Raw genomic sequence first — 23,231 nt, 5'->3', positions numbered from 1 at the left:
TCTATGTCTGTATGTGTCCTTACATAAGATTATAGGTCCCATGTACATGCAGGAAATCAATGGAGAACAGACTAGTGTATCAGATACATTGAGCTCTTTCATGTGGGTACTAGAGACAAAATCTAAGTCCCTCCGTAAAATTAATGAAGAGTGGAAATAATTACTTGTTATATTATAAGAAACTATTCAGTATGATAAAGAAGATTTCAAGCAATATCCAGAGAGTCCCCTTTTCAAAGGTTCAATGTCATTTGTAATCTAGGGAATTGTGGATAAGTGTTGGCACATAATGTCGAAGTATTGAGTCCTATAGTCAATTTGTTTATATACAGCACACAGTTAATAATGCCAAAAAGTAGAAGATTAAAATGGTTTTGTATGAAAGCAACAAGCCACAGTTATGTCAAATGGTGTTGTCACCTACACAGCCCATACTTGTCAAATGATTATTTGTTTAGAGTTGGTTACATAAAAATGGCAGATACATAGATTTTTCTCTCATTTTGCCTGTTATCCTATATAGTGAACGACCTTAAAGGACATTTATGGCCATTAAGGTGCTTCAGAAATAATATCCCTTGCTCCTAAATCTGATAATGAGTTCATTCCTAGGACACATATAGCAGGAAGAGGTTTCCAACCCCTAGAGGCTGTGTTCTGATCTTTATGGACTCATACGTACAACATACCCCAATTTAATTACACACTATAATGAAACTGTTTTAAATATAAAACCATATAAGAGTAAAGGGTATTTACAACAATAAATACAACAATTAACCAAAAATTTAATTATTTCTTTAATTATGTAAATGTATGTGAGATGGGTGGTTATGTGTACACAATTGCAGGTGCATGTGAGTGGCATCCAAGGCCCCCTTAGTTAGAGTTACAGCCAGTTGTGAGACACCCAAAATATGTTCTTGGAACTGAATACAGTTCTCCTGCAAGAGCAGTACATTCTCCTCACAACTGAGACAACTTTTCATTCCACTAAACAAATTAACTAATTACATGGGTCCATAAATGCATTGTTCAAGAAAAAAAGACTTAAAACCTAGAAGCATGTCATCAATCTATTCAATTATTTGATGATTCAGAGCAAATATAGTCTCATTTCAAAAAATTTCCATGGTAGAAATTACAACTTATGGATGGGGAACTATTCCTCAAAACAAACCTTCTGTGCTATCATATCATGGTGTTATATCAATATCTACTTCACACTTGAGTACACTCACATAGTCTGGGTCTCATATAGACAGAAATTAGTGAAGGATGAAAGTTGTTGTCTATTCCCAAAGGTGATGGAATCAAGAGGTAAGGCTTTTAAATAAGTATATACAGAGGTTTCTACCTTCAAGACAGGGTTACTCCTTCTTATGAACAAGACTCAGGGATAAAGCATTCCTAATGCCAGGTGAGAACACCAACTGAGGACATATTTATTTATTTAATTTTTTTTCACTTTAAAACATAAAAATTATATTTATGTAACATTTGTCTCTCATTCTCATCCTCCTGTTTTCCTCATATAAATCCAATCACACTCATATTTGAGCTCTGTTGTTACTTTTACATGTAGATACACATATACATATACAAACACACACACACACACACACACACACATACTGATTTTGAAGGAACTCTAGTGAGACTGATTATGGCAAATATGGTTCTAGCAAGATCTGCACTTCTCCTCCATTCCTTTTTCCTTGCTAATATCCATTAGATTCCAGTGATAGTTTGAATGAAATTGGCCCCATCAGAGGGTGTGGTCTTGTTAGAGAAGGTGTAGTCTTATTGGAGGAAGTGTGTCACTATGGATGCAGACTTCAAGGCTCCTTAAAATCTTAAGCCATACACAATGAGACAGCTTACTTTATATTGCCTATGGATCAAAATATGTAAAATGCTCAGCTTCTTCTCCAGCACCATGTCTGCATAGCAAAATGCCCTACCATTATGGTAACAGACTGAGCCTCTGAACTGTAAGCCACTCATTTAAATGTTTTCCTTCATAAGAACTATTGTGTCTTGTATAATATTAGAAGAACTAGCCTTACTATTATACATCCCAGGGACTCAGGAGAGAGAACTAGGAACAGCGAGAACTATTTTTGGGAAACAGAATCTCAGTACACTGAGCTTTTAGTCCAGTTTTATTCTTCCCAATCTTCTTCTCCATCTTCCATGTCCTGGGAATCCCAGTATACTTACAAGCAGTATTCTCTTGCCTTCCAGGCTTCCAGGGTCAAATGGAGTGGTGATAAGAATCATGTAGGGGGGCAGAAATTGTTAATTATCATTTGCAACCCAAAAGGGGAGTGACTAATGGGGAAATGAATTAACTAAAGGCTAAGTTTAGGTAATATCTAAGAAGAGGGATCTTATATGCTCAACTATAATCTTAAACTTGATTGGTAGAAAATGTTAAGAATTTATAAGTTACTAGGTCAATGGGAGAAAATAAAACTACTTCCTTTTTTCCTGTGGCTCCTGTCTGTCCAAGCTATCTGCTGTTTTTCTGCAGGGTCCGGGAAAGTGTGATCAGTTGCTAGGCAACCTATGTACAGCTAGATGCCTCTGATGATAGTTAAAGGGAGATCTGGAACTAGAGGTAAGATTTGGGAAAGCAGGTAGTGAAGCTTATTTGGCACATCTGCCAGGCCTTCTCAAATGGCTACTCTGGATGCTTAAGTCTGTTCTTAGAGAGTACAGAGGTATCTCTGATAAGGTACTTTCCTTGATCTGTGGATGGACCTGGCTGGATGCTGCCAATGATGACAATTACAGGGAGGCTTCAACTGGGGTTCTGACTGTGCATTGCTGTCAGCACATAATGTTATCTAAATATTCCTAGAAGTGATTAGGTAAGGAGTTAGAGGTCTATAAAGTTAGGAAGGCTGTAAGAAAAGGAAGGTCTGAGCTAAATTGTGTGAAGGTATTACTTAAGATCCACCAGACCTAGGCAGTGTCTCTGTGTAGAAATGACCTTAATTTAGGAGACTTATTTTGTGGTGGTTTGGACTGTTGTTCCTGTTAGTCCTTTAATGTGGTTAAGGGGGAATATCTGATTCTAGTGCAGAAAGGGAAGAAATGGATTGGCTGGGGGGAAGGAAGTCTTTTCTGGGGATGATCTCCAGATACCTTGAATGTATATGTCCAAAGAGTGATCAGTTCACACTGTTAGCAATTCTTAGGGAAAAATCAATTGGGAAAACTATGAAAGCACATATGATTCTCATAACAGAAGACAGCTGATTTATAACAATCCAAATAATACCAAATGCTCCTTGGAATTTGGCTTCCTCTGAAGAAATTCATTGATCCCTTCAGGTGGTGGCTTTGCCATAACCAGCTGAGTTCTTATAATATATTTCTCTGGCCCATAGCAACTGTGGTCATGGTTCACTTTATAGCAAGAGAAATGAGGCTACATTCCTAAAGATAGCCACCAGGGTCTATTCCCTTATTTGGTGCTTTCTCCTCCTGAGACTGACTATCAAGGTCTAGCTACTAAAGTATTGAAGTACAATTAGCAAAAACTCCCTTGTGGGTCTCCTAATTAATATACCAATCAGAATTAAACACTTCATCATAACATGGTGTTCCTATTTTTCCTTTATACACTGCCTTTTTCCTAAAGTCTACATCTCTGTCCTCTCTATTCAGAGGTAGTTCTTTGTCCTCCCTGTCCAAAAACCCCTTCCCCAACTCTCTTGTTGCTTTATCCTTCTCTTTCATTCTCTATCTCATGATTTTGCTTCCTATTTCCTGACCATTGACATCTGGTGCAAACAAATATACTTTGTGTTGAGAACTTGGTCTTGACATGTCATGTGCAGATGCCAAGGGTCCCTACTGATTCTGTCTAGTATTCCCTCTATGTGGATGGGTTTGGGCTGCTAAATTGATACTAGAAAGTGTACTAGAGGACATGTCCAATAGAAAACACAGTCTCCATCAATTACAAGAACAGCATTCATAAAACAGACAGAAAGACATCAGGAGGCACTACAACCATCGAATCTAAGACTTTACAATACACACTGTGCAAAATAATGGTTAATGATTTTACTCTCTGTCAGTTTACCAGTTGAAGTTTTTTCATCATAGCATTCAGAATGTACTGAAATGACATGTGCTTTCTGATAATATAGCAAATGGCATCATCAACACAGTTAAATAGACAACATAATGATAGTTTAATTTAAATCCTCATAAAATAATGAATAAGTATTTTGAAATGGAAGCATTGGTATGCAGCAATGTACTTCAATTACATCATCAGAAACAAATGAAGATATTGCAATGCTTCTTCAACACACTTAATTGTAATATGTCAAGAAATGACTGAAGCTGCATTAATCATATTTTTCTTTCTCCATCAGATGTGGATAAATGTGTGAGGTGTCCAGAGGACCAGTATGCCAACAGAGAGCAGGAGCAGTGCATTCACAAATCTGTGATTTTTCTGAACTACAAAGATCCCTTGGGGATGACTCTTGCCTCAATGGCCTTGTGCTTCACTACATTCACAGTTCTTGTTCTTGGGGTCTTTGTTAAGCACCATGACACTCCCATTGTGAAGGCCAATAACCAGAATCTTAGTTATATATTGCTCATCTCACTCATGTTTTGTTTCTTGTGCTCCTTTCTCTTTATTGGCCAACCCAACACAGCTACCTGTGTCCTGCAACAAATCACATTTGGAGTTGTATTCACTGTGGCTGTTTCCACTGTCTTGGCCAAAACAGTGACTGTGCTTTTGGCTTTCACAGTCACAGCCCCTGGAAAAAGGATGAGGTTCTTCATGATTTCAAGGGCACCCAACTACATCATTGCCATATGTACTCTCATCCAAATTATTCTTTGTGCAATCTGGCTGCTAGTTTCTCCTCCCTTTATTGACACTGATGCACATTCTGAGCATGGCCAAATCATCATTGTGTGCAACAAGGGCTCAGTTACTGCATTCTACTGTGTCTTGGGATACCATGGCTCCCTTGCCTTAGGGAGCTTCATTGTGGCTTTCTTGGCCAGGAATCTCCCTGACAAATTCAATGAAGCCAAGTTGCTGACCTTCAGCATGTTGTTGTTCTGCAGTGTGTGGGTCACCTTCCTCCCTGTCTACCATAGCACCAAGGGCAAGGTCATGGTGGTAGTGGAGGTCTTCTCCATTTTGTCCTCAAGTGCAGGTCTGCTGGGATGCATCTTTATCTCCAAGAGCTACATAATTTTGTTCCGACCAGAGAGAAATTCTCTTCAAAAGTTAAGGGAGAAATCATCTTACTGAACACTCATTTCATAAATTGTTACTGAAAACTGTAGTGATGGTACTTGTTGTGATATAAAGCAAGATGTATGCATTAGCCAGTGATTATCATTGTTTCTTCTAATGATAATGCCCTGCCCTGTAATGTCATTTATACTACTTTACTGTATATTGTGTTCTATAATTTTCCACTCAGACACATATTTTACAAGACCTGGTTCTTGGATATTAGTGCATAACCGGTGTGTTCTTATATTTTTCCAATGCAAAGTAGTATTTAAAATAAACTCCAAGAAATTCTTTTAATAACTGAATTTCTTAGTGCTTTTTAATGTAAGAGAAAACAGAGAAAGTTTGTTTTAGAGGGAATGAATGTTTTCAGATGATGAGACTAATTACCCCTTGTGGAAGTGACAAGAGAAGCCTGTTGCATCCTGGGAGTTAGAGGAGTAAAATTTAGGAGAAAGAAAGATATTTTGTTAAATAGATAGAAAAAATATTGTGAAAGATGGAGACATGTATCAGCATTTAAAATCATATATGGCTTTTTCAGAGGAGATGAGTTCACTATCAAATCCACATATCTTACAATTCATAGGCACCTCTAACAATAGTGCCAATGGATCAGATGCCTTTTCTGTCTTCCAAGAATACTTACACACAGGTATGCACATAAGAGCACACTCAAAAAGCACACATACACATAATAGAATTAAATGAAAATTTTAAATTGAAGTTTACATAGCACTACAATGGAACACTGGTTTTCTTTCTCCTTTTCACCCCCATTCACTGAAATAGATTTTCTTTCACATAATATCCCCTGATTATGGTTTCTCCTCCAAGCCTCTCCAAGTTCCTCCAACATCCTCCTCACATCACTTCCTATCTGAATCCACCTTATTTCTATCTCTTATTGGAAAACAGTCAGGTTTCTAGGGGATAAAAATAAAAAAATATGCTATGATAAAGAAAATCTAACACATTGGAATTGGTCAAAGTAGGCAAACATAAGAAAAAGAGCCCAAGAGAAGGCATGAGAATTAAACACATGTGTTTGTACATTCAGGAATCCCCCCTAAAACTTACCTTGAACCCATACCATTTATACAAGCATTGTGTAGGTTAAAAGTGAGTAGAAATATGTCTATCTCTATCTATACATGTCATGACAAACCTGTAAAAGTGGAGACAAAGGGGGAACTCTGACACACTACTATGAGACAAAGACCTCCAATAATGAAGTTAACTGAATTTTCTGTTCCCATCTATTTCTGGGCATGCAGTCCACCCTTAAAAGTAGTTTAATTCCCTACTGAGACTCTTGTGACAGAAAATAAATTCTCATTAGCTGGTGGTTATCAATTGTAGACTGCTTCTGTTTAGGGATAAGGCTTGTGATCACTTCTACTTTCAGGTCTGGGATTTGGTGCAACAATTTTCCCAGGTATCTTTCAGGCAGGATATTGTTTTAGATCAAAGGGTTTTTGGATGTGTTGGCATTTTCAGTTCTCATTTGGTAATGTCCAGATTATATTTCAGTACCAAATACACTAGAATACTGGGTAAAATCTCAATTAAGACACCATTTCAACATCTGCATGTTCAATCTGTTGTGAAGTGAAGTTGTGAAGGTCTTATTAACGGGTCCTTGTCATCAGTCTGTGGAGGACAATCTACAATCCTGGCCACAGCCTGGGTTGCCTGGTGACTCCCATGGGATATTTTTAGGCAACAATTTGATTAGATGTGAACCAAACCTCATTTGGTGATGAAGTGGCCAGTTGGGGCTCTGTCTCCCTTATTACTTAGTGAATTCATTCAGATGTTCTTTAGGCATGTATATAATTTATGAAGCTCCTATTGTATTAGATTTACACAGTGCTCATCAAGTGGCCCTTAATTTTAGCCATCTTTCCATATATTTCTCGCTCCTCCTTCCTCCCAGTCCCCTCCCTACTTGATCTTGTTTTAATTTGCCCTTCCTTGGTGGCTAAAGATGTTAGCTCAACCATGTGTGTTTCATCTTTTTGAAATTCTTAGTTTGCACCTTTTCAAAATTGAGCTAACTTTTTTCTTGTTGAGATTTTCCATTCTTTTACATTATAGATATGTTAATCCTTCATTCGCAGGGTGCCAAAAGTATTTGTTTTGCTGCTGTGTCTTTTCCATTGGTGTGTTTTAAACTTATGTCAAAGATAAGTTGGCTATAGCTGTGCACCCTAATTATGGTTTTTCTTATCCATTGAAATAGTGTAGTATCAGTATATTATGGTCCTCTGTAACTATAACACTAGAGTGTAGTGGAGCATAATTATTACAATAACTCCAGCTTTGTTGTTTTTATTCTCCATTGATTGATCCATCCAGAGTCTGTTTTTCTATTTGAATTTTATGATGTTTTGTCATAGTTCTGATTTTTCTTTATATTATGATGTAATTTTGATGGATATTGTACAGAATATTAGCATCCTGTTCATGGTATATGCATGTATTTTTCAAACATTATTAATTATATCAATCCAGAAACCATGAAGGATAGTTTCCATCTTGCATTGTCTGTCAGTTTCTTTCCTCAGTGTTATAAAATGTCCACCATGAAGTATCGGTGTAATTATTAAGGCCACTCCACATAGTTAAAAGGGAGGTTTGTTTAGTGGTGTAACTTACAAATGAAGGGATAGGTAGGTTGCAGTGTCTGGAAAGATGTAGCACAGTCCGGTGGTGTTCTCTTGAGAACTCTGCTCAGTCTACCTCCAGTGTCCAGGGTCCAGGAACCAAACGAGGCGGCGCATCTGGATCTCGGGTGTTCAGGGTCCTCTCTTGGCCCTGCCTGGTAGGCATGACAGTTACCAAAGCCTTAATGGGGGTTGGAACTTCCAGATCAAAGGTGGAATGGCTACCCACTACATCTCCCCCTTTTGTCTAAATAAGAAGGCTCTAACCTAATACAAGACTATATACAAAGGAATGGTTATCAAATATTGTCCAGGAATAATGAGGGATTATGACCTAGATAAGATGGAACTACAAAAAATGTGAACAACATCAGGCAAGAAACACATACTAAAATCCAGAGAAGTCTAGAGTGTAGGTAAATGGCATATTACAAAGATCATTCCAAAAGGTGTCCCTATCCTAAAGAACCTGAATCTAATACTTAATATGTCCTATCTAAGATTATATATATATATATATATATATATATACTAAGTTGTAACTATAGACAGCTGGCAGCCTGGACAGTCACCTGATGTTTCTCAGCATTGTTGGTGCATTCAAATTGACTACAGGCCTACCGTATCTGACAGACCATTTTCAGAAGCAGGAATTCTGAAAGACCATCTTACCCTGTCTTATCAGAGTTCAGAAGTCACTTTCTTGTGTCCAGCTTGTCCAGAAGGACAGCACTCATATATCAGCAGTTGAGGTAAGGGCAGTTCTTGGCCATTTTATGCCAAGAAGACAAACTTCCAAATGGAAATGTCTTAGAAGCCCAATGTTCTCTCAGGATCAAATTCGTGCTGTCAGGAGCAGTCGTGTCTCACGTAAACAGAATTCTAAGTTATTTAAATGCCATTTTCTCTAGGTCTATGAAGTGTTTGAAGATTACCTGCCCATCTGACCTATGTATCTGTGAATCTGAATAACCTAACTATTTTAACTATAGAGATGACAAGCATAGGTGAGTATAAATCTGTAAGTCTTACCTACCAAAATAACCAAAAGACTAAGACTTCATGTAAACAAGGTAAACAGTCTATAAGCAAATGTACAGTAAAGGACGATGACTTCAAAATTGTGACAATAAACAAGATATTCATAACAAAGGTTGGAACATATAGTGTGATATGCAATATGACAATAATCTTAAATATATATCAATCCTAAACAGAAGTAGAACATACATACAGTATGACAGATATAAATTTACATTTATATCAATATATAAATATTTCAAATAAGAGTAGAAATATATGTATATAATAACAAATATAGTTCTGTATTTGTATCATACAAATTATCTTAAACAGGAATATAAAAATAGTTTACATTTGTATCAACAGGATAGCAAATACATACTTGTCTCATCATGTTTATTTCATTAACATTCAGAATATACTGGATATGGAATCAATCTTTATGCTACTCAAAAGATGAGGAAATAAAAGATTTCAGCTAAAATTTTGTTATTTTTATTTTCATCTGGACAGAAATTCATTATTTTTATTTGCAATGATTTCTTAGAATTTTGATAGTTTTATTTCATCAATTATTATACTTAAATATATAAACAGTGATTTTTAACTAAGCCATATACACAGATTTTAGAGAAGTTTAAGTAAATAGATTCTATATAATTTATAAATGCTTAGAATCAAAGATAAATTAAACAAATAAGATTACTGGGTCCAGACTTTTAGACACATTGGAATTCAGAGGAAAATCTCACAGGATTTATTTATACACAATGGACTTGTCCTCAGTCTGGAAATATTAAATGATGTCATTAGCAAGAAATGGGGCAGAATTGGGAAGTCACCATGTTATCTAAACAGACAGACTCTAGAAATTCAGTCTTTTCACAGACTCTATATAAATTTATGACAATCTGTGTGTTTGTGTGTATATGATTGTGAGTTTGTGTGTACATGTGCTGGATTTGTGGATAGGTATTGTTTAAACCCATCCACAAATCCAGCACTACAGAAAGCAAGCACTAGAAGGAAAATTCCAACCTGAGGAAGTCAGATACACCCACATAAACACAGGCAATAGATAACACCACAGCAGTAAATCCCAAAGGAGAGAAGCACACACACACTACCACCAAAAGATAACAGGAGCTAACAATCACTGGTCATTAATATCCCTTAATATCAATGGACTTAATTCATCTATAAAAAGAAACAGGCTTACAGAATGGATACGAAAGCAGGACCCATCTTTCTGCTGCACACAAGAAACACACCTCAATTTCAAAGATAGACACTACGTAACAATAAAAGGCTGGGAAAAGTCTTTCCAATCAAATGGTCTTAAGAGGCAAGCTGGTGTAGCCATCCTAATATCCAGCAAAATAGACTTCACACTAAAAACAATCAAAAGAGATCAAGAAGAACATTACATACTCATCACAGGAAACATCCACCAAGATGAAGTTTCAATTCTGAATATTTATGCCCCAAACACAAGGGCACCCACATATGTAAAAGAAACATTACTGAAGCAGAAATAACACATAAAACTCCACACATTAATAGTGGGAGACTTCAACACCTGACTCTCACTCCTGGACAGATCTGCCAAATTGAAACTTAACAGAGAAATAAGGGACTTAGCTGTTGTTATGACTCAAATGGACTTAATTGATATCTACAGAACATTCCATCCTAACAAAAAAGAATAAACATTCTTCTCAGCACCCCATGGAACCTTCTCTAAAATTGACCACATACTTGGCCACAAAGCAAATCTCAACAGATACAAAAAAATTGGAATAACCTCCTGTGTTCTATCAGGCCACCCTGGTTTAAAGTCAGATTTCAACAACAACAAAAATTACAGAAAGCCTACAATCTCATGGAAACTTAATAATGCTCAACTGAATGTGTACATGTGCATATTTTTGTGTATGTTCACATATATGCAAGTATTTTACTAAAAAATGTAGGAGAGGTAGTTTTTGAGAATTGAAGGCCTTAAGGAACTTGGGATAGGGTACCATGTGAATCCAATATAAGGAAAATTTCACATTTGTGTCATTAATTCAACATGCACACACACAAACACAAACACGCGTCATAAATTCAGAAGGAAACTACGTAGACTGAGGAATAGAATGAGTAGTAAGTTGAGCAACAGATGTGAGTGAGAGAGGGGAAAATACCACAAAAAGGACATGATACATGTGTCTTTTGCCAGAATATAAAGTATATTACTTTTTAAAAAATAATAATTATACAATACAAAACAAAACTGGATACCATGCTGAAACTGTAGCATGGGAATTTTTATTTGCACTCTCCATGAAAGGTGAATGATCTCTGTCTTCCTATGAAAGACTCTTCCTGTCACATTTCTGTATTTTCACATCCAAGGCCCCCAGGGTGGCTCATCATAGAACCATAGGTCATACAGTTTTTAAATGTTTATTATTAAATGTACAATAAGATCCACATGAGAACACTAAACCTGTGTACCTTGTCTCCAATACTATATAAAACACATCACTAACCTCAGTAAACAATGGCCCTACATTGCTCTGCTTTCTGTGCAGTCCCAAACCACTGAAAGCTTCATCAGCCCACACTCACCAGAACACTGTAACACTGGCATTGCAGGTTCTAGAATGCAAACAAAAATAGAAAGCTAGGAAAATTGTATAAGAGCAATTTACACATTAAACTGAGGATCACTTCAGAGTTTCTATTTGCTTCCACAATACTCAAAAAGACTTCTATGCAGCCACTAGTAAATTGTAAAATGAACAAAAAGAATGTCGGAAATTAAAGATGAAGCAGAAGAAATGGGTCAACACATGGAGTTAAACTATTAGAACTGAGGCTTGGGGATGTAGATGATGTTTTAGAAATAAAATATTTGCCTTATATTCTGTTTAACATTTGGGTTGGAGGATCAGTGAGAGATCTTATTTTGTATTTGAAATATATTACAGAATTTATGGAACTTATTGAATATTTTAAAAATATTTTTGCAATGCTGCAAATGTAACAAAGGCTCTATGTAGAGCTGATTAGTTGTAGAACAGCAGCATTCAGGACATTTTGGAATTTGGCCTGATTATTGGTTCACAAAACATTGGAAGCACAGGATTTGGTTAGCTATCCTGTGACTGTCACATGTGTAGCATAGGCTCTACTATGCAAGCTGTGTGGAACTCACTTGCTGTAATCATGGAGCTACTTTTCCCTCCAGGGATTTTGTGATACAATTCCCAGTATATACCCATGAACTCTAACTTTATTAGTTCTTCCTGAGCCAATGTTACATATCTCAATGTGGAACATCTGCCAAAATCTACTGACATCATTTCTGAAGGAATTAATATAAACAGATTGTTTAGGCAATCCTGGGACCAAATTTTCTCAAAATGACATCCTCCAAAGACCTTTAATTTTCACAAATATGAGTGATGTCATAAAATTACCTGAGGTCTCCTCATATCTATTTATAAACCAAATTTAATCACATGGACATCAGCTGCAGAGCCCCAGGGAAGAGACTGTCATAGATTCCTACAGAGGGTCTGAATCATCTGGAAGAAAGGAATCATGAACACACAGGTTCTCCTACAGAAATAAAAGCAGATTGGAATACACAGGTGCCCATATAATGTGCTGATCTTAACAGCACTTCACAATACACACTGATCAGGCTTCAAGTTGGACAAAGATGTTCACTTTGATTTTTCTCTTCTTGCTCCTGAACATTCCACTTCTTGTATCCAGTATCACCCATCCCAAGTGCTTTTGGAGAATGAAGCAGAATAATGACAAGGATGGAGATTTGTTGACAGGTTGTATCTTCTTCCTTTTAAGAGTGCAGTGGCCTGTGGAGAAAGATTATTTCAACTACATTCTGAATACACAGTAAGTTTCTTTCTATTTTCTATGTAAATGTAATCATGAATATTTCATGGTGGGTTGTAAGATGAGAATCAGAGAATGTTTTGAGTCTCTGTTCTGTTACTCAATCTGCAAACCAAGAAACAACCCCAGATTCTTTTAGAGACTCAATGCTCTTTTTCTACTTTTAATTTGTCCAGAGAGTTTTGTTATTCTCCCAGTTATCCTCCTACTTAACAGGCTGAAAGCTGAGTGAAGAAAGGGCTCTCTAATTTGTTCCATCACATATAGCCATCCTCTTGACAGTTTCCACAGCACAGTAGCTGGTCTTACTGAAGAAAACCCCAATCTATTAAATGACTATCATTCTAAATGTGTATAAGTAAATGACTGTCAAGTAGAGCCTGTGATGACCCTTTGATCACCATGTCACTCCTAATGCATGTGCTAGGACAACTAATATTTGTGGTACCTCAAGCTCCAGAGAATTTTCACATAGCTCTTCATTTACTGTCTCAGATGCTCTGCATGTGGTCACATTGTGCCTTCTAAAGCTGCATCAAGAATGAAAGTGAGGAGACCTGCCCACTGTGAACTTCACATGGGTTCCTGTTTCCCCATTCTTTACCCATATCCATGTATAACTACAGGCCTTTAATTTCAAAGTCTAGTTCTTCACTCTCTCTTTAGAGTAAAGAAGGAATGTGTAGACTGAAAACGACATGCTTGCATTCTTTGAAATGTAGGGTCAGTAATAGTGGTGATTACTTACTTTCCTCGTCCTTTTCCTGAGTGACAGCAGTGGCATGTGATACTTGGCCACACTTGAGAACAGTTACCTACTAGCCCATCTTTGCTATTATTTAAGAAGCACATGTCTCTTCTCCTTATGTCTAAGCTGTTTATTCTCTGACACTTACAACACATTTAACTTATATGTTTCTCTTTCTGTAATTTTACTAATTATAGCTGGCTGCATATTTTACCAATTTGGGCAATATACACATTTTGATTTTGTGTACTGTTAATAGTTGTTTTCAAATGTAGCACTTTAGTCCAGTCGTTTACTCTAACAGTTCAAGTAATTGATGCTTCTTATTCTTTAGTGTGCAGGAGTTAGTGTTTGAGATTCATAAGTTACAATATCGAATTCCTGTTGAGAGTTACTGACAATTTCAATGACATTTTATCCATACGGTAATAAAGAATATAATAAGATGGTTTTTATTTAAAAATGCATAGATGTATATCTGTATTTCTACCTAAAGATACCACAGTGGTACAATTTCTAAGTGGGATACAAATTGTATTTATCTCTGAGTGAATCATTCTGAATAAAAGAGTTTGAAGCTTATTGGTCAGATAATACGAAATGAGTTAGAAGACAAGAGTGTTATTCTTCTTCCATACCCATAAGCACAAAATTATATTGTTCTGTGCTTACTAACATTCTAACTATATTTATTTTCAAAATTCATTTATATTTCCCATACATTGCACACTTCATAAACTTTTAGTATACAAAAATGTAACGCTGACACAAATAATCCTCACTTCACTTTCCAGAAGTCCCCAGTTTTCAATACAATGCCAGTGTTGTGCATTTGTAAGTGAAAATGTATGCAAAATGTGCTCTCTATGAGAAAATTTATGTTGGTCAGATATATCAAATATGATTACATTGAACATACTTGTATAAACATAAAATAGGTGAACAATACTGGAGTACATGCTCTTAATATCACCATTTGGGAAATGGAATAGGTTTATCCCTGTGCATTTGATGCCAGGCCAGTCTAAAGCCAATTGTCACTCAAAACCATGGAATCCGTTGCCTCTTTATGGCCTAAATGAGTAGTTGTCATATCCACACACACAGATGCATATATTTAACAGACATACTCTGATATTTAAAATTATTATTTTAAATAAATAAATAAACCTTTTAATAACTTTGTGCCTGCAATAGATAAACAAGAAAAAAAAGAACAAGATAGGGATAGACATGAGGGAATATGTTAACTATATTACCAAATAATTATAATGAATTATAAGTACTTGAGCCAAATATTGTCCCAGAAAGACTACTGTGCATTAAACTGTCACGCTCTGAATGCCGTATCCAATTGAGTTTATTTCATAAAAATTACCAGAAAGTTTGCTCATGCACCATATGTATTTTTCACATTGTTCAATAATTTCAAAATTAATTCCTGATCAGGTTTTCCTTTTTGTCAAAGACTGTGCCCTTGTATTTACCTTCTGAACAAGTATGCAAAACCAGAGATGGACAGCCCTCTCTGTGGAAAATGCAAAGTCTCATCTTATGTATGTTAGATGCACTCTCATCAACTTTTAAAGATTTTTCAAGTTTCCAGCTTCTCTGTCATTGCAATCTCACAACACAGTATATTTGTTTCAATCATAGTAGATAGTTGGGAATATCATCCCGTACAGGATAAGCCTCATCCTGACTACAAATGATCATCTCTAGATTTCTGTCCAACATAAACAGTGTTCCATTTACAGAGCACCAACTGTAGACTATCAGTTTGTTCCGGCCTTGGCTATTTCTGTTGTTGAAGTCAACAGGAACCCTGATCTTTTATAAAATATGACTCTACTATTTCCATACCAACAGGGGGTATAATACTGTGTCACACTTACACAATCCTTTTTTATTTTTTGAACAAAATCGTGAAACTCCTTCTAATTATGTCTCTAACAAAGACATCAGGTGTACAGTGGTGCGTACAGAACGTTACTGTGCAGCATCTGTCATCATTGGGACATTCCTAGACATCTACAAATCTCAGCAGGTGAGTTTTATTTGGGGTGATTTTGCAAGAAACCCTGTATTCACTGGTAGCTTTCCCAGATGCCAAGAAGTTTGTGAGGAGGAGACTGGCTTCACAGTCATGTCCAATTGTGTAGTTCAAGGGTACAATTCAGAGACTTGATGGTGCTTCCACAATTCCTTGTTGAAACAGATGATGGAAAAAGTAACAAGTAAGAGGATTTTCTAGAATACTCACCAGAAGTGTGCTTACAAGATTTTAAGAGTGCATGATACTCATGCTGCTTCCTGTGTCCTAGGTCGTTTAGCTTACCTATGGACCCTTCCATCCTATCCTGAACGATCATGATCACTTTCCCTGTCTGTATCAGATGCCTCCCAAAGACACATCTCTAAGAGAGGCCATGTTCTCTTTGATGCTTCACTTCAACTGGCTCTGGATTGGACTGTACATCTTAGAAAATGATCAGACTACTTTATTTCTTTCACATTTGAGAACAGAAATAAAAAAAATTCTGTTTCACCTTTGTGATCATGATTCCAGGCAAGAAGTATTTTTACATGTCAAGAGCTGATGCGTGTTATAAACAAATCATAACATATCCATACATATCCAACATGTCATTTATAGTGACACAATCGGTATTCAAGCTGTGAGCCTTAGAGTGTTGAATCTCTAGGTATACAGAGAATATGGGCTACTCATCTCTTGGGACTCTAGCTTTTGCACACCACTATGCTGAGATTTCTGGTTTTAAAATTTAGACAAGACATTGATCCATCTCAAATACTCAGATGATTACCTGGAAAGGCTGGGTGGATTAATTTTAACTGTGAGGTCTTGGAATCTGATTGAAAATCTAACTGAAAAGCTGCTCATCCAATGCCTAGTTGGAATGGCTAATGGTCAGGACTATTGACATGGCCTTTAGTTGTGGCAATGACACTGTATACAATGCTGTATATGCTGTGTCCCTTGCCCTGCATGAGATGCTTCTTTAACAAGAAGATAATCAGCCAATGGACAATAGCAAAACACCTGTTATTAACTATGTTAAGGTAGTGTTTCCTCTATTGGGTGATATTTGGTCTCATCAATGTCATTGTGCTTAAGAGTTTCTCTGATGCTCAAATCTAGTGTATTAAGAAATATTCACCAAATAGAAAGACTTCTGAACATTTTTCTTTCTGAAGAAATAAATCAAAAGTGTGCTGTAAGTCTCTACTTCAAAGCCAATTAAGTGGAAAAAACAATTTATCAATGGAAATTAGTGATTATGTTACAAAGTCCCAAATAATATCAGCCCATCCTAATACTGAAAATATATCAGTTCTTAGTTATTAATGCTCTCTATGTTGAAAAGATGAACTGTAGATGTAACCAACCGTCTTATTAAATAAGAAACACAGAGTTGATTCCGAGAAGAAAGCCAAGAGGTCAGAACTAAGAGCCTTACCCTTCCTGCTTCAGCCAAGAGAGCTCTCCAAACAGGGAGCCTACTTCCTGTGTGTATGTCTTTATATAATCTAGCTGTTCTTTCTTCTCATTGGTTGTAAACCCAAACACATGACTGCCTCATCACTGCCTACATGTACAGCCCTCCAGGTCCTCTATGGTATTGAGATTATAGGCGTGCGCCACCACCGCCACACACTTGCTATGGCTCTAATAGCTCTGACCCCCAGACAACTTTATTTATCAACAAACAATTAAAATCACATTTCAATACAAGTAAAATACCACCACAATGAGCCCTCATTTATTAATTCTCAAATATGTTGTAATCATGTAGGAGATGGTTTTCATAAGTGTCCTTAGCAGATTCTACCCCCACTCTAGGCTTTGGGGACCTCACTTAGAACTCAGAATAATTATTCTAGAAATTGTGCTGTGATTTAGTACAGTGCACACATGCATATTCACATATGTGAATGGATGCATCTCACTGTGTATGGATGTATGTTTGTGTGTTCCTGTGTATCTGTGTATGTATCTCTATTGTTTTACATATATGTAGGTTTGTGTCTACCTGTGTATCTGTATTTGTCAGTGTATGTGTCTGCATGTGCCTATGTGGGTATTTTGCATGTTTCTGTGTAGTGGTTGTACATACATATGTCTGTGTTGGTGTACATGGGTGTGTATGTGTGTGTCTATTGGTATGTCTTTGGATGTGGGCATAAATCTGTCTGTGTCAATGACTCTCAGTGTGGTTGCTTGCATCTGTGTATCTCTCCCTGTTTGTATATTTATGAGAACATGCATGTTTGTATGGGCCTGGGTATATTTTGATTGTTTCTCTTTTTGTGTGTCTAAATGGGTGTATATGTCTCTCTGTCTATATGTGCCAGTCCGTTTTTCTGTGTGTCTTAGTATGTATGGGAGTGTGTGTAAATGAGTATATTGCTGTATTATGTATATACTTTTGTATGAATATGAGTATCTCTGTGTGTAGCAATGTGTGTGTATGTGTGTAGTTGTAATCTCTTGATCTATTTCAACAGTGTTACTGGTCTTACTTAATCTTCAAACTTTATATTGAGTAGATATAGAAAGAATAGACAGCCTTTTCTTCTTCCTTATTTTAGTGGGATTGGTTTGAGTTTCTCTCCATTTAATTAGATGTTGACTTTAGGATTGTTGTAAATTGCCTGTATTATGTTGAGGTATGTTTCCTGTATTCCCTCTTTCCTCAAGACTTTTATCCTGAAGGGCTGTTGGATTTTGTCAAAGGCTATTTCAGCATCTAATGAGATTACCGTGTGGTGTTTTTCTTTCAGATTGTTTATATGGTGGATTACATTGATTGATTTTTATATGTTGAACTATCCCTCAAAATCTGGGATAAAGTCTATTTGATCATGACGGATGATCATATTGATGTGTTTTTGGATTCAGTTTGCACTTATTTGATTGAGTGTTTTACATCTATGTTCATAAGGGGAATTTGTAATTTTTTCTCATTGTGGAATTATTTGTGGTTTGTGTATCAGATGATTGTGGCTTCATAAAGTGATATTGGCAATCATTCTTCTGTTTGTATTTTGTGGGATAATTTGAAGAGAATTGATGTTAGCTCTTCCTGGAATGTCTGGTAGAAGTCTATCCTAAAGCCATCTGGCTCTGGGATTTATTTGTTTTGGAGACTGTGCAAGACTGTTGCTATTTCCTTAGGGTTTGTAGGTGCATTTCAATTGTTTGATCTTGATTTAACTTGGTAAGATGTATTTATTGAGATAATTATGCAATTATTTTATATTTTCCAATTTTTTAATTACAAGTTTTCAAGTATGACCTAATGATTATTTAGATTTCCTTGATGTCTATTATTATGTCTCCCTTTTAAATTCTGATTTTGTCAATTTGGATATGTTGTCTATCTTTTTGTTAGTTTAGACAAGATTTTTTTTTATTTTCTCAGAAATCCAATTTTTGTTACATTTACTCTTTTTAATTGTTCTCTTTTCTATCTTATTGATTTCAGAATTCAGTTTGATTGCAATAGTGTCTATTCCTCTTGGATGGGGTTTAATTTTTTTTTTGTTCTAGAACATTCAAATGTGTTGTATATTGCTAGAATCAGTTCTCTCCATTTTTTTTGTAAAATGCTAGAAAAATTAACTTTTCTTTTACCAACACTGCCACTATGTCCCATAAGTTTGGGTGTATGCTGTATTCATATTCATTTCATTCTCAGAAGTCTTTAAGTTCTTTGTTCTTGCCTTAGATCCCTTAGTAATTCATTAAAGAGTTCAGTTACAATGACTTGAAAAGCTTTCTGGTTTTTTGCTTATTGTTGATGTTCAGTTTTAATCTGCAGTAGTCCGATAGGATCCAGTGTCTTATGTCAGATTTCACGCATCAACTAAGACTTGTTTTGTGACCAACTATGTGGTCAGTTTTGGAGAAAGATCCATGAGGTCCAGAAAAGAAGAAATACTTTTTATGTTTGAGTGCAATGTTCTGTAGATATCTGTTAGGTCCTTTGATTGATTTATTTATTTTAAATTTTATTTTATAATTTAATTTAATTTTACATATCAGCCACAGATTCCCTTGTTCTCCCCGCTCCCGCCCCCCGCGCCTTTCCCCCCAGCATACCTCCCATTCCAATCTGCTCCATGGTAAAGACTCCCCTGAGGATTGAGTTCAACTTGGTAGATTCAGTCCAGGCAGGTCCAGTCCCATCCTCCCAGGCTGAGTAAGTGTCCCTATATAAGGCCCAGGTTCCAAACAGCCAGCACATGCACTGAGGACAGGTCCTGGTCCCAATGCCTGGATGCCTCCCACACAGTTCAAGCTAATCATCTGTCTCACTTATCCAGAGGGCCTGATCCAGTTGGGGGCTCCTCAGCTATTGGTTCATAATTGATGTGTTTCCATTCATTTGGCTATTTGTCCCTGTGCTTTTTCCAACCTTGGTCTCAACAATTCTCACTCATACAAAAGCCCCTCTTTCTCACCAGCTGGCCTCCCATAGCTCCACCTGGGGCTTGGCCGTAAATCTCTGCATCCAGTTCCCCTAGTCATTGGATGAGGTTTCTAGCATGACAATTAGGGTGTTTGGCCATCCTATCACCAGAGTAGGTCAGTTCGGGCTGTCTCTTGACCATTGCCAGTAGAGTATTGTGGAGGTATCTTTGTCGATTTCTGTGGACCTCTCTAGCACTTTGTTTCTTCCTATTCCCATGTGATCTTCATTTATTATGGTCTTTTATTCCTTGTTCTCCCTCTCTGTAATTGATCCAGCTGAGATCTCCTACTCCCCTAAGCTCTCTTTCCCTCAAACCTTGCCCTTCAAATCCCCACTCACGTCCAGGTTGTTCAAATAAATCTCATCCATTCTCCATCATTGGGCAACCCCTGTGTCTTTCCTGGGGTCCTGTTTTCTAGGTAGCTTCTCTGGAGTTGTGAGTAGTAGTCTAGTCATCTTTGTTTTACATCTAGTATCCTCCTATGGGTGAGTACATACCATGTTTGTCTTTCTGATTCTTGGTTACTTCACTCAGAATGATTTTTTCTAGATCCATCCATTTGCCTGCAAACCTCATGATGTCATTGTTTTTCTCTGCTGTGTAGTATTCCATTGTATATATTACCACATTTTATTTATCCATTCTTCAGTTGAAGGGCATCTAGGTTGTTTCCATGTTCTGGTTATTACAAACAATGCTGATATGAACATAGCTGAGTAAGTGCCCTTGTGGTATGATTAAGCATTCCTTGGGTATATGCCCAAGAGTGGTAAAGCTGGGTCTTGGGGAGATTGATTCCCAATTTTCTAAGAAAGCACCGTATTGATTTCCAAAGTGGTTGTACAAGCTTGCATTTCCACCAGCAGTGGAGGAGAGTTCCCCTAGCTCCACATCGTCTCCAGCATAAGGTGTCTTCAGTGTTTTTTTTTAATTTTTTATCTGAAAAAGACTACAGACTTAAATAATGAGTAAATCTGGGACACTACAAAAAATGTCTAAAAGCAAAACACAAGGCAAGAGGCCAAGAAAAGTATTTTCACCAAAATCATAGAAGACATTTTAACTTACAATAGGATATGACTATGAAGTAAAGAAGCATACAGAAAACCAATAGATTGAACCAGAAGAGAATCTTCCCTAAGAACATGATAATCAGAAAACCAAACATACTAAACAAAGGAAGCATATTAAATGCAAGAAGAAAAAGATCAAGTGAAATACAAATGCAGTGCTGACTTGTAAAGTGAGACTCTAAAAGTCAGAAAGGCCTAGACTGACTCTAAGAGAACAGAGATGGCAGGTAGGCTACTATATCCACCAAAGGATTCAGTCACCATAAACGGAGAAAATAATGTATTCTGATACTGCCAAATATACATAATATTTAACTACAATACCAGGCCTATACAAGTTACTAGAAGGAAACTACCAACAAAGGAGTTTAACTACATCCATGAAAACACAAGGTATAAATAATCTCAGCAGAGCAAATAAAATATGTGACACACAAACACACCAACAAAATATCAGGAATCAAAAACAATTGGCCATTGATATCTCTCACTATCAATAGTCTCATTCACTAATAAAAAGAAACAGACTAACAGAATGGATGGGAAAACAGGATTCATCCTTTTTTGCATACAAGAAATTCACATCAACATCAAGTATAGGCATTACATCAGGATAAAAGTTTGGATTAAGATATTTCAAGTACATGCACCTAAGAATCAAGGGTGTGTAGACATTTTAATATTTGACGAAAAAGTATTCAATTGAAAATGAGTACAAAGTGTAAGGAAGGCCACTGCATATTCATCAAAGGAAAAATCCACAGAAATAATGTTTCAATTCTTAACATTTAAGCCCCCAAGACAAGGTCACCCATGTTTGTAAAAGAAAAACCAATACTGCTTAAATTATATATAGAACACACACATTGATAGTGGGAGTATTAATTACCAGTTCTCACCAATAGACACATCATCCAGACAAAAATTTAATGGAGAAATACTGGAACTAACAAAGGTTGTAAATAAAATAGTCCTAACTGACATTTACAGAACATTTCATTGAAACAAAAAAGAATATACCTTCTTCTCTGTGCAAAATGGTACTTTCTCCAAAATGAACTATATTCTCAGAAAAAAAAGAACGTCTCAGCAGGTACAGGAAAATTAAAACAATTACCTGCATCATATCAGGACCATCATGAATTAAAGCAAGATATAAACAACAACAAAAACAGAAATCTTACAAATTTATGGAAACTGAACACATTTTAATGAATGAAAAGCAGGTTGGGACAGAAACAAAGAAAAAAATAATGACAACCTAGACTTCAGTGACAATTAAATACACTGTATACCCGAAATTATGGGACTAAAGAAAAAAGTGGTGCTAAGAGGAAAGTTCACAGTTCTAAGTGCCTACATAAAATTACTGGCGAGATCTCACATTAACAACTCTACAGCATGCCTGAAGTTTCTTGCAAAAAAAGGAATAATGTCACCCCTGAGGAGTAGAAAGATATAGTCAAATTTATGGTTGAAATCAATAAAATAGAAACAAGTGAACTAAGCTAAATGGTTGATTATTGGGAAACAGCACAATAAACAAATCTTTATCTGTACTAACTAAAAGAAACAGAGGGAATATCCAGATTAAAAACTAAATGAAAAATGAGAGGAGTACAAACAAAGACACCAAGGATAGCCAGAGAATCATAAGAACATACTTTTACAACATATACTCCACCAAACTGGAAAATCTAGAATAAATGGGTAATTTTCTTGATAGGTCTACCTACCAAACTTAACTCAGTATCAGATATGCAATTTAAATAGACCTCTAAATCCTTTGGAAATAGAAGCTGTCATTATAAGTCCCCCAAAAGTTGGGAGAAGCCCACACTCATATGGTTTTAGTGCAGAATTTAAATAGACTTTCAAAGATGAGTTAACACCAAATCTTCTCAAATAATTTTATAATACAGAAACGAAACGAAATTGTCTAGTTAATATTATGAAATAGACTTACCCTGATATCCAAACCACAGGTGAGCCAAATAAAGAAAGAATAGCAGAAC

At 36.4% G+C, this 23,231-nt stretch overlaps 2 protein-coding genes across 4 annotated transcripts in view; both read left to right on the top strand.

Annotated features, from left to right (window-relative positions):
- Window positions 1–5,302, top strand: part of LOC131902653 (vomeronasal type-2 receptor 116-like) — a 46,103-nt gene extending 40,801 nt beyond the window's left edge. For 2 of the 3 annotated variants that reach the window (XM_059253665.1, XM_059253666.1), the window contains exon 6: window positions 4,398–5,302. In XM_059253665.1, coding sequence (XP_059109648.1) covers window positions 4,398–5,302 — 905 coding nt within the window. The remainder of the gene's footprint in view (window positions 1–4,397) is intronic. The other variant, XM_059253667.1, reaches the window with a different exon arrangement.
- A 7,395-nt stretch (window positions 5,303–12,697) lies between these two features.
- Window positions 12,698–23,231, top strand: part of LOC131902652 (vomeronasal type-2 receptor 116-like) — a 28,915-nt gene continuing 18,381 nt past the window's right edge. Inside the window, exon 1 of the mRNA XM_059253662.1 lies at window positions 12,698–12,894. Coding sequence (XP_059109645.1) covers window positions 12,698–12,894 — 197 coding nt within the window. The remainder of the gene's footprint in view (window positions 12,895–23,231) is intronic.

Source organism: Peromyscus eremicus, chromosome 1 (assembly GCF_949786415.1).
Source record: "Peromyscus eremicus chromosome 1, PerEre_H2_v1, whole genome shotgun sequence".
Classification (NCBI taxonomy): Eukaryota; Metazoa; Chordata; class Mammalia; order Rodentia; family Cricetidae; genus Peromyscus; species Peromyscus eremicus.
Note: the sequence above shows the minus strand (reverse complement) of the source record. Positions and strands in the feature narration are given on the sequence as shown.